At 39.4% G+C, this 12848-nt stretch overlaps 1 protein-coding gene across 1 annotated transcript in view; it reads left to right on the forward strand.

Moving 5' to 3' along the window:
* HMCN1 (hemicentin 1) overlaps positions 1 to 12848 on the forward strand; it is a 206680-nt gene that overhangs the window by 38275 nt on the left and 155557 nt on the right. Inside the window, exon 5 of the mRNA XM_074833139.1 lies at positions 12493 to 12664. Within this exon, the coding sequence (XP_074689240.1) occupies positions 12493 to 12664 (172 nt within the window). The remainder of the gene's footprint in view (positions 1 to 12492; positions 12665 to 12848) is intronic.

Genomic DNA, 12848 nt, shown 5'->3' on the forward strand with positions numbered 1-12848 from the left:
TTGCTATTATTTGCATATGAAGGGTAAAATTTGTCTCTGTGAGATGCCATGCAATCCCTTTATACAGAAGGGATCATGGTACTCCTGATGGGAAATGCTCTTTGCCATGACTGAAGTTTTAGGATAGAGTTTTTATTTGATTGTTTTGGGTTTGTTTTCTTCTGCTTTTAGGAGGTAGAAGTGAGCAGAAAAAGCCACTTGTAGGTGCTGAGCAACACCGTGTTCTTAAGTGGAGCTGGTATGCACTGTTCTGTCAGCTGCCTGCCTCTGCTTTCTGAGCTTCTTGGCACTTTCCTGTTTCTAAGAATACCAGCTTCTGCTTGGATGGTTAGTCTGTCTTGGAGTTTTGAGTAAGTTTTGAAGCAGGGGGTTTCAGTAGCCACTTTCACCTCCTTCCTGCTTCATCTCATTTCCTTTGAACAAATAATGGGGTCCTCATCTGTGGGCTAGGCAGCCCATGCCTGCACAAGAGCAAGAGATTGAGATCAACAAGTGATGATATCAGTAGGTGCTATTCTTGCAGGGTTTTTTTGAGGGGGAGGGAAGAGTAGGTGCTTTATGTAACTGCACCTCCTTTCAGTGGCCACAGGCTGTAAGAAATTGCCTAGGTGAAAAACCCCACCTCTAAATCACTTTCAGAAGTCTTCCATGATAATTGCTGAACAATTTGCATTAAAACCAAAAGACTGAAATAATTGTAGTGATCGTTGACCTTACATAAAGCTGTGTCTGGGCTAAGGGACTGTGAAAATAAGTTTACCAAAACACTGTCATCTCAAATAAAACCTTCACTGCAGATTTTGGTTCTGGATCAGAAATCCTGTTTTCAAGGAGCGTATCCACCAGATGCAGATGAACAGGAGATGTAGTAACTTGCATCAGCTGTTTTAAGGTATATCCTTCAGGCAAGATTCAACAGAAATAAAACTTGCCCTCCTTTTTATTTGAGTAGTCAATGGTGTGTAAAGAACAAAGTTTATAAATACTAAAACATAGTCACTGATTTGGGCCCAAGACAGCTAATGCTGAATTGTAGATTAGCAAAGAGCTATAAAGTCACTGACACTGAATACCCTGCCAAACCAATGTCTTGTTTTGTTAAAACATTTTTGATTGTTCTACCCCCAAAAAACCCAAACAAAGCTATTTTTAGTGTATAAAGTTTCAAACCATTACTCTTATGCTTGCTCTTTGTGCATTAAGTGGAGAATGAAGCAATATTACAAGCTAGCTACAGGGAAACAAAACAAAACAATACTTGATACTTATCCAGTGCTTGTGTTATCGAGAAGACTAAGAAAACTTATTGCCTTTTTTTCACTTCTGAAAGAGATGTTATGATCTCAAATACTACAATTAACTTAGTCAAATTTATTGTTGATTGACAAAGTTGTAGTGGGTTCAGTCCAGCAAAGTGTGAAACATATAAGTATCTCCACTTATTTATTGAATGAAGCTCTTCTAACAGTATGAGAGGAAAGTTGTATTTTGACAAATTTGCCATGGTTTCTATGCATTAGATTAATAAGCATAATCTTAAAGTCCCGAGCACAAGTTTTGGTTTTATTATCTAAAACTCTTCTAGATTTTTTTCCTTTATTTGGGGTATCAGCTCTACCGTCATCTCCAGAGGTAACTCTGTACTCAAAAAACATGACAGGTTTCTAATAGTAAGAGCTCAAATACATTTTCATCATATTCAATAAGATTTGATTAATTATCTGATTCCAGACCTATAAGGGAGGAAAAGTATTTTGTGATCAGAGTCCTTAAAAGGGAAAGGTTTGCTGTTCAAATTCTGGTTTTGAAGTTCTACTTCCTTTAACAACTTGTGAATACTACTGTACTTAACTACAAATTAAGTCGTCTTCAGTTTGAAATTTTTCAAACTACTCTCTAGTTTTGAGATTTGTTTTTAATCCTATTGAATCAATTCTAAAATGAATGTCCTTCTGTCCAAAAGAATGGTAGCATTCTCATTTTGTCTCTAATGTCTTGGAAAGGTTATTGTGCTTGTTTTATCAAAGCATTTCAGTCCTAATCTTGAAAGGTGTTTCTCTAGGGTGAGATTTCTTTGGTTGCAGTGAGGTTGCATGCTGCTTTTGTAGGCTCAGGGCTTAATTTGCAGTAATTGCTCAAAATTAAAATGCATTGAGAATACTCCTCAAACATGGGTTAAATTCTCCTGTTACGAACAGGTTCTATGTTTTCATAACTGTATCCAATTTTATTTGTGTCTTTCCAGAAGGTACTAATTGTGACTTGAACTGAGGTTATATTACACCACACTTACTTATTCCCCTCATAATGGAGTACTGTAAGGAAATTCCTGTAAATGATTCTAATGCCCAAAAGTTTGTACTGCTGCCAGAACTGGTGGTAAGATGAACAGTGATGATCAGCAGAGTATGAATATGGCACAGCTTAAAAATAGTGGAGATTAGTTAGTCATTGGTGGTTCAGATCACGCCTCCAGGTCATTTTGATTGTTTGTAGTAAAAATGAGTCATTGCTGTGTCTGAATTGGACTGATTGGTATAGCTAAAGCTGGGAGTTCACAAGACCTAAGCTAGTGAGTAGTAGCTTTCCATTTTTTTTAGTATTGAAACACTTACTTGATTTTTTTCTTATTCCAACCTTCCTGTAAGAATGGAAAATTTTCCCTAGACTGCTTAAAAATACGGCTTTCTTACTGGTTTTTAGAATAAGTAGGAATGGTTATTCCATATACACAACATTGATGGGAGGAGAACTGAGTGACATGGCATTAACTTTGGTGGAAAAAGGGAGTAGTGTTGAGTGACTTGAAAGGTGGATGAGACTAGATGGGGGGGGGGGGGGGGGAAGTTTGAAATTTGGGTGAGAAGCCTGTGAATAAAAGCAATGATGTGAATGAGAGGAGATTGGGAGGGGACTGAAGATAGGGTTAGGACAAGGCTGATAATGGAACACGTTAAAAGGAATGGTGCAAAAGGGGTCATTCTTGTGGAGAAGGTGCAGAAGGTTAATGTCTGTAAGATCGTGTGGATCTGAAATGGAATCCAGTATTCTTCACACTCATGAATGCTTTGCTGTGAACAGAAGTCTCTAAAACCCACTGGAAAAGCATCCTATTTTTCCTGGCTGTTCGTCCTCACAGAGGATGTCAACCTGTCAATCGTGTAGGATTTACACCTACACGACTCAGTGTTAAAGGTCCGTAGTGTGCATGAGTCAAGTGTGTGTTTGGATGATGCTACATGAGGAAGCAATTTTTAAAATTTTGTTTCACTGTTAAAAATGTAAAAGGCTTCTCCACTGCTTTACAAGACTAATGTGGAGGTGACAAAGTTAAAAGCTCAAAATTACAGTTTAGAATTAAGGTTTTTTGCATAGCCCTGTTTCTTGCCTTCTCTTCTCCCTCTGTCCCAAACAGTCAATATCCATTTTCATAGAAAAAAGAAGGAATGGTTTCATGGGAGAGGCAGCTGAATGCTGCCTTGGAGACTATGCTTCTACTCTGAAGATAGGTATCGCACAGTGAGTGCCGAACAAAGAAGGAAAAAAAAATTATAGCTGTCTTTTCTTGTTTTATATGGAACTTGGACTCTCTGCAGTAGACTGTGATCATGTACATAAGGTCTGTCATAAAGCAACTGCAAAAGGATGTTTTAAAGACAGTTGAAAGCAGGCAGGTTTAATTCTTGTGTTTCCTAACTTTGAAGAGCTTGAGATTCAACACGGAGGAATGTTTGTCATGTGTTTTTTATACACGTAATAATTGTTATATGTATAATTTATTATTTTCATAGTATAATCTTCACATGCACTGTCTCAGTCATAATTTTAGATGTCCATTTAAGAGCATTATTAGAATATTTTTCTCTTTGGGTGGAAGTATGAACCTACATATACTTAAGGGATGAAACAGTTAACTTCAAATCCTGTTGCTTTGACTGTTTGAGAAATATTCTTGAGACCCAGAATAAACAAATGGGAATAGAGACCATGCTCTATAGATTTTCCAGGTTTCAGTATGCATTCCAAGAAATGACCTGCCAGCAGGGCAGGTTGCAAGAGCAAATTCTCTGGAGAAGTGTTATAAATTATTTCTGTATTTGCCCTTCCCCCTCTTATAATATTCATCAAGTCACATTTTGGCAGAACAACAAAAGCTGCTGTTGTTTTGGGGGCTTTTTGTAAGGGTCCCAAAGGAAAAAAAATAATCTACTTCCAAACCAGTGTTACAGCAGTTTTGCAAACCTCTTCGGAATGACAGGGTTGGGAAATGGATCTCCCAGAATTGCCTATTGAACTTTGGGGAAAAATTTAACTATACAAGCAAGTTACTGCCAGACTTGAGACAGCTGGGTCATTCTGTTGCCTTCCATTTTCATTTTTGAACTTGAAGAACTCTCAAAAACTGAAGTCGGGTTCCACTCTGAATTTAAGACCCTTACTCTCTCTCAATAACTTTTACTTCTGATACATACTTGGATTGAAAACAAAGTGTTCTTGCTTTCTTTTTTCTGAAACGGCAGTTGCACAACATAATTCTTCCCTGGCATGATGCATTTTATTTTTAAGAGTAATTTCTGCTATAAGAGAACTCCTGGGTAGCCTCAGGGTCATCAGCCAGCCTGTGTACAATTAATAAACTGGAATTTTAGCTGAGGTTTACAGCAGTTGCTGTAGTATATAAGTATGTCATTGCTGTATCTATTTGCATAACACTGTTGAGATAGAAATGTGGTGGCATTCCCCTTTTGGTTAAGGAGTGTGAAGAGATTAAGGTGATGTGGCTAATGTAACAATTTGGCAGTTATACAAAGTAGTTGCACAACTGAAAATACAAGAATGAGGACAGAACCCTTGTCAGCTTAGTCAATGTACAGTTATAGGAACCAAAGGGTCTAAACCTCATACTTTATATAACTAGATCAATATTTATTTATATAAGGAAATACATTTCCATATGCCTAAGGTCAGGCATAGTTGGCATAACGTGTGCTTGAGAGCCCGTGCCTAATGTTTACTATTGATTGGACTTCCCTGAAGATCTTGAGCCAGCCCCACTTTACTTTGTAGTCACAGTAGGGTAAAATATAAAATGTGTTTGCTTGCTCTTCAGAAATACTACACATTTTTGTAGCCCTACTTACTTTTGCTTCATAGATTTTAAAAGTGGAAGAAGATGCAAACTCTTAAGATTTATTTTTTTTTTTCCCCAATGTAACAAATGATGCGAACTACAGAAGTAGGAGGCACTTCTTTTAGAATCCTGGCAGTGATTTGTATTCATGCCCTCATCTGACTACGTAGCTGGTGGAATGAAAGAAGAAAGACCAAACTCCCATTAAAGGTATACCGGGTGGAAGAGTTCAATCCATGAACCACTAGCTCCTTGGGAAAAATCCATGCTGACTGGTCTCTGTCACCTTCCACTTCATGTGCCCAGAAAGATAACAAATAACTGTGCGTCATTAATACTAAAAGATAATCAGAACCAGAAGAACCTCATGGTGTGCTTCAAGAGCAGATAAATGTTCTCATTCCGTCAGATACACAGGTGGAAACCTGTTATACATCTGAGAGAAAACTATGGCAATCCTTGTCTTTTACATCTATTCCATTAGCTGAATTATCAAAGTATAGCAAATGAGTAAAGGTGTTTAGAAAGCTCTTGCATAGTGGAAGACTGTTTTCATTAAGAACAAAAAACCAACTTGGTAAAGATTTAAAAAAGAAAGGTTTCAGCTCAATCTTTGTTCTGGATTTAGATTGGATCTTGGTAAATGTTCAAATATTTTTACATCCCCAGAATTTGTTTTCATTGTCTGCAAATTATCTAGTTCCAGCAGGGACCACAAAACTTAGTGTGTACTCAGCCATCCAGTTGAAAATTCCCTTAATTCAAACTCAGCTGGTTTAAATTGATCTAAAAATCCAAGACTGAATTGTGTTTTTTTTTTTTTTCTTTGAAGCTGACATTTTGAAGCCTTCTGAAAGCTAACTCAAACCTTAAACTAGTCTAGTGGATTTGGATAGTTTTCGAATGAGCATTCTTATTTGTCAGATGAGAGTCAAAGATGGGAGCGGAGGGAGGAGGGTGGAGATAGAGAATTAGCTATGTTCTCTTTCCAAGAGAAGGGAACATTTTCCTCTATGTTGAGATTTCTTAAGGAGTCTAGTGATAACAATTTTGGTGGTCTTCAGTAATGTGAATACTTCTTTGTGTACTAGTAGCTGTATGTTCAAAGCGTTATGTCTCAGATATGTCACCTCTCTGACTTTCTTAAGAAGTAGTTTTATTGACAGACTTTCCCAGCTACACTGGGAAATGCCATAAGGAATCACATTCAGCATGTAATGCTGGAAATCAGTCAAATCACATCACTGATTTACAACTTCTGAAATGTCATTTGTGAATGAGTACAAACTTACTTCTGTTTTTATGCAGACGTCTGGATCATGTAGTGGTAGTTCAAGCTGCACTCTGACAAAGTGTTGTAGAAGCTAACCCCTTGGACCCATGTTTTCCATTATTAACAGATTTGGTGAGACAGCTAAATATGTGCCCTTCAGGTTAGATTTTTGACCCAATTTGATTGTGTACCAATTAAGTATTTACTGGCTTTTATCAGGGATGCATAACTCCCTTTTCTGCTAAGATGTATCCCCAATGTGACCACAACCAGCCTGGTGACATGCACTGAACCCTATGCTAGATTGTCTCAACAAAGAAACCAAAACCTTACAGTTTGTTCCCTTCCACGCCCAAAAATGATTGATGCCTCGTCTCTGCAGAACATGCCAAGAGGTGCTGACAGTCTGTGATGTGGAGAAAGGTGGCCCAGCAGAAGTCAAACCGGTCTTTTTATGCTGTATGTTTTTTTCTGTCTAAAGACCAGCAATTTCCCTTAAAAGAATCAGAGTAGCATCACAGTTGCAGGTACACTGGTTGTTTCAGCAACAGACCTGTGAGGAGTTGAGGTGCGAGGCAGGCTCCTTTTTCCCCAATGCTATTTGAATTGGTGTTGATATTTTTGTGGCAGTGTTGTCTGAATTGACTTTATGGTTAACTGAAACTACTTTTTTGTCATTGACAGGCCAAAGGAGTAAAAGAAGATTGGATTTACTTCAATTTCTTTACTGAAAATTCCTTTTCTAATTTGGATTTGATTTGCTGTGCATCATTAACTATTGCTCGTGTTTCCAGTGATAGGCTACAAGGCCTCATATAATTACCTTTGAAAGAAAGTAAGCTTTTGGAACAATTTCCATGGCTCAGCCTGTCTGCCAGAAAGGGTATCTGGGGCTCACAAAAGTATTTGTTTTGATTAGATTTTTGTTTTGAAATAAATGGTTGCATGCTGATAAACTTTCCACTGGAGAGCCTTCCCACTTGCCTCCCAAGTTTGTTGCCGTGACATGTTCCAGCAGTGGCTTGAAGTGAACTATGCTGTGTGAAAGTGAGATTTGTTGTAAAGGAAGGTAATACGATGTAGTAAACTGAGATGCAGTTAGGGAAAAAGCCCCACAACAAACACAAAAGTTTTAAAGCTGGAAGGACCTGTCTTAAATTCATTTGCTGAAGTTGTGTGCTATGGAGTTTTGGTGACTGTGGCTTAAGACATTTTCCTCCTCTTTGGGTTGTTTTCAATCCAGATCCTTTTAATTAGGATCCTTTTAATTATGATTCTAATGATTGGCTTGCAGCCTGACCCCAGAAACAAATAAGTAGGGGCAGTGAACTTTAGGAAGGAGAATGAGCAATTGCAAGGAGGGAAGAGAGGAATTATTTATGCTGGTTTCACCTCGGAAACAATTCCTTCATGTGCCTGTACATATGAACAACATACAAAACCTGAGCACCCCAAGGAAGTAACCAATGGCAAGATGATAATTTGGCTCCAGGTGCATTTTATGATCAGCATGCCTGATGTTAGGCATTGCTTTATAACTTTTGATAAGAGCTGCTGGAATAGTATTGCCAGTACTCTGATTTTAAGATGCATTTTTCTTGTTGCGGTTGCTGTCAAAGGTCAACAAAGTGCTTTGGGATCACTGAGATCACGTATGCTCTCAATTGGTAGTTTTATCATTAGAATTCTAACAAACTCAAATCCTTTCTCATTCAATGCAGGAGCACCTTAGAGCAATGCTAAACCAGTATCTTGTGTTGGTTTTATAATGCAGAGAGAGAGAAACTGTAGGAGTTTCAATAAGGCCAAATGCCGGGTGCTGCGCTTGGGCCACAACAACCCCCAGCAGCGCTACAGGCTTGGGGAGCAGTGGCTGGAGAGCTGCCAGTCAGAGAGGGACCTGGGGGTGTTGATTGACAGCTGGCTGAACAGTAGCCAGCAATGTGCCCAGGTGGCCAAGAAGGCCAATGGCATCCTGGCTTGTATCAGCAATAGTGTGGCCAGCAGGGACAGGGAAGGGATCTTACCCCTGTACTCGTCACTGGTGAGGCTGCCCCTCAATGAGTGGGTTCAGTTTTGGGCCCCTCACCCCAAAAAGGCCATTGAATGACTCGAGCGTGTCCAGAGAAGGGCAACGGAGCTGGTGCAGGGTCTGGAGCACAGGTCTGATGGGGAGCGGCTGAGGGAACTGGGGGGGTTTAGTCTGGAGAAGAGGAGGCTGAGGGGAGACCTCATTGCCCTCTACAGCTACCTGCAAGGAGGTTGCAGAGAGCTGGGGATGAATCTCTTTAACCAAGTAATAAGTGATAGGACAAGAGGTAATGGCCTCAAGTTGTGCCAGGGAAGGTTTAGACTAGATGTCAGGAAGTATTTCTGTCCAGAAGGGGTTGTTGGGCGTTGGAATGGGCTGCCCAGGGAGGTGGTGGAGTCCCCATCCCTGGAGGTGTTTAAGAGTAAAGTTGACATAGCATTTAGGGATCTGGTGTAGTTGGGATCTGTCAGTGCTGGGTTAACGGTTGGACTGGATGATCTTCAAGGTCCTTTCCAACCTAGACGATTCTGAGATTCTGTGAGATGGTTTGTAAGCTTTAGTAGTGACTAGAGATTGATGTGGGTAGAACTGCATGTTCTTCCCATCTGTGTTTTCTATTGTAGGTTATTTTCATTGTGAAATAAGGGCTTTAATAGAAAACTGGACAAAGGAGAGAATCTTCTCTCATGAGGCTAGAGTATGAGAGTGAGCTAAGTTGCTGAAGGCTTGGATCTTCTCTTTCCAATTGTGAGAACTCTTTCCAGTGCACAGAACTGGTCCAGGAGTGCTGGATGGGTGGGCTCCTGTCTCCACCCTGATGGTTGCTGTGGTTGCTGCTCAGGAAGAGGCATGTCAGGTTGATGGTCATGAGTTGGGAATGAGGTAGTGATGACTAGAAGACCCTAAAAATGTGTCATGGGAATTAAAAATGTTACCTAATTTTGTTGTTGTTGGGTTTTTTCTGAAAAAAGTAATTTAGGAATAAAAGATTTTCCCTCCCCCTTTCATATCTATATTATAATGTCATTTTACCAAATTTTCATCTATGTAATATTAACCCTTCTGAGCTTATGAAAGAATTTTGTGTATAAATACTAATGTGATTCCAATTCTTTTATATATTGGCAGAGCTTCTGCAATGATGCTTTACCTTGTCACTTGATTTATTTTGCTGAAGCCTCTTGAAATCAGTTTAAGCTAGACTGGAAAATTCCTTTCTGCTGAAAATTCACATAGGTTCATTAAGCTTTACAATTTATTTAAAAATTTACCTGCGGAGTTGAGATCCTGGAATTAAATGGAAACTTTTCCATATACCTAGTACAAAAAAAGTGTCATACTCATCTCAATATATGTAAGTAGAACAGATCTGAAATTTCTTTTAGAGCATTTTTGGATCCAAATGTATAATTTCTAAAGGTAAAACTTAAAATTAGTTGGATCTTTTTGAAGCCTTGTGATTTTTATTCCAGACTTGCCTAAAATAAACAGAGCTGCTAAATAGCTGGTGTCACTAGCTGTTGCAGAAACTGTATTTCTCTCTTGGGTCACATTACTTCAGGAATTTTGAGTAGTACAGTTAATTTTACTGTGACTTCTGTATGGTTTTTTGAAAGTATGACTAAGTACCTTGCTTATGCAGACCCTTGTGGAGAGGGCACGTGGCGCTGTTGTTACCTGGTCGATGCTGTTTCACTTCACATTGTGTTGGGAGCATTCAGCATGTCTCAGGTGAGGCATTACTAGTAGTGCAGGGATAAGAACTTATGAAAATGTGCCCTCACCATTTCAAATGCATTTTGAATGATGTCTCCACTTGTTTAAACTTCTTTCACATTCGTACAAAGGTTGCTGGTCGCTCACAGTATAACATACGAGAACAAGTACATTTGTATTTAAAACAGGCTGGAATCTAGTTTCTATCACAAAGTTATCTTGCACAGAAATCTATGGTAGAAGCCATTTTTTTAAATGGGGAGAAAATATGCAAATTACGCCTAAGAAACCAAGGAAGAGGCTCTTTTGGGCTAGTGTGTTGAATTGGGTCCTAGAGCTAAGGACTTACTCTTGGGCCCTCCACTGCTGATGGATGACATGTCCAGGTTATTGTTGGTTTCCAGGTCTTGTATACCAACCAGTTGTACTGGCATAATCGAAAATTCCTTTAAAAGGTGTTTCTGAATGCAGCCATGGTTAACTGTAACGTGAAATCATGGTTGAATAATACTGTGAATCACATTCACAATGTTATACAAAACCCATATTGCTTCAGTGGGATTAACGTACAGAGCCGATGTAGTATATTCCTCCTTCCTCTCCCCAGTGCCACAGGGGTTGTGGTCAGTACACGGGGGTTTCTCTCTGCTGCTCTTTGCTCCTCACACTCTTCTCCTTCACTGTGATCTCTCCCATGGGCTGCAGTCCTGTCAGGAAAAAGCTGGTGTGCAGTCCTCCACATGCTGCAGGGAAATACCCTCAGGCTGCAGGGAGATCTCTGCTCCTCCACCTGCAGCACCACCTCCCCTCCTTCTCTCACCTGGGTCCTGTAGGACTGTCTTTCACACTTCTTTTCCTCACCCCTCACTGCCTAAGCAGCACTTTGCCCTTTCTTCAATACATTTACACAGTGGTGCCACCAGCGTGGCTGAAGGGCTCAGCTGTGGCTGCGGCGGGGCTGTTGCAGAACTGACTGGGGCAGCCCCTGATCTCCTCACAGAGGCCACCCTGATGTCAGCACCTTCCCACTGAGACCAAGTATATGGATAAATCGGGTTTTATAAACAAATTTTGTAGTAGTGTCATCTGCCTATATTATTCTAATTTTATACTTAGGCAAAATATCATCTCATCTTCTCTTGCCTACCACAAACCTGAGGTAAACCCTGTAAAAAGTGCTCTGGGAAATCTGGCATCACTGGTACTGACCCCATTTCTGTCAGTCTGGGTCATGTTACTGGTGCTGGGTGATCTGATAATGCTCAACTCCAGAGTTAGAGGTAGCTGAAAGTGTATAGGAGAGCCCTTAGACTCTGCCTGCGTTTTGGCTATCTTTGGTTTTTTTGTTATTTTCACTTGAAATAGGTGATAATGTAGACCTCTGCTTTCCTCTTTTTTAAAAAAAAAAAAGATAATTATTGCTTAAAAATGTTTAAGGACTATAATTCTGTAAGGCACAAATTTGGTATTGGTCACAAGAATTTCTCTTCTAAAGCATTGTTCCCCTCTCTTCTGACCTGTATGCTCTGCCTAACAGCATTTTGTATTTAGGGGAAAAAAAATTGAAAAAAATCATAGATGGCAATTGTTCAGTACATCTGGATGAGAGAGTTTTCCTTCTTGCTTCAGGCAACTAATAGTTGGCTGATAACCAGAAATACGCATAGATTTGTATCCCTAATGCCTTTTTAAAGGTGTATTTGTGGATGTTGTGTAGAGGTGTATCCAGGTCTGTTTCTGACTCCTCATCATGCTGATCATGGCTTCAGTAATATCTTCTATTAAAATTGCATATTTTTTAGGTATTGTTATAAATGTCTTTGCCCTCATGTGGCAAATAAGCCTATTCACTTCAGAACTGATAACTGCACTGGTAAGACAACTTAGTTTTGGTCCTTGTTTTTTCCAGGCTGTTTTGTCTTATCATGTATATTGATTCTTAAATTGCATGGTAGAAGTTGAAGTATACCTTTGCTTTGATGTTGGTGCGTTGTTTCCTGTATATTCCTGGCATGCTGTTTTTTTTCTTTCTATATTCCTGTGCTCTTGGGTGTTCCTGATACAAGCTGAAATTGTGTTTGTGCTGACTCCAGAGTATCTTTGTTGAAATGGATGCGGTGGGTGATTGTATCAGGGAAGTCCTTTACCCTGCTGTGTGTGTTCAGGGTGATGTGGTAGCTGCATGTCATCAGACACTAGAGTCATAGGTGAAAGTAGTCCTATTATAATAGAAGTTAACATGGAATCTCTACATGACAGTAGAGGCAATATTTCACCAGAAGATATTTCAACAGCAAATACTGTTGACAGTATAATAACAACTGTTATTTTCTCTTCTAGGTATTAAAATGGGTTGAAGAAGCAGTTCAAGCCTCCAAAGTACACCTTTTGTCTACAGACCATTTGACCATGGCTGTAAATACTTGGCAGATCCCTTTTGATCCAAGTCTGAAAGAGGTTACAGTGTCCTTGAGTGGTCCTTCACCAGGAATTGAAATTCACGATCCATTAGGTGAAGTAGTTTATACCTTCTTTTGTGATAGCAAAAAAAAGTGAATGAAAAAGACAAGTCGTCTCTACTGTCTCCGATAAGGAAGGCTGGTTTTGTGATTCATAAATGTCTTTCACATTTTGAAAACAGGTATCAGATTTTCAAGATATTTTTAAATTTTACTTTATTTTTAAAATACAGAATC

Source organism: Strix aluco, chromosome 8, assembly GCF_031877795.1.
Source record: "Strix aluco isolate bStrAlu1 chromosome 8, bStrAlu1.hap1, whole genome shotgun sequence".
NCBI lineage: Eukaryota > Metazoa > Chordata > Aves > Strigiformes > Strigidae > Strix > Strix aluco.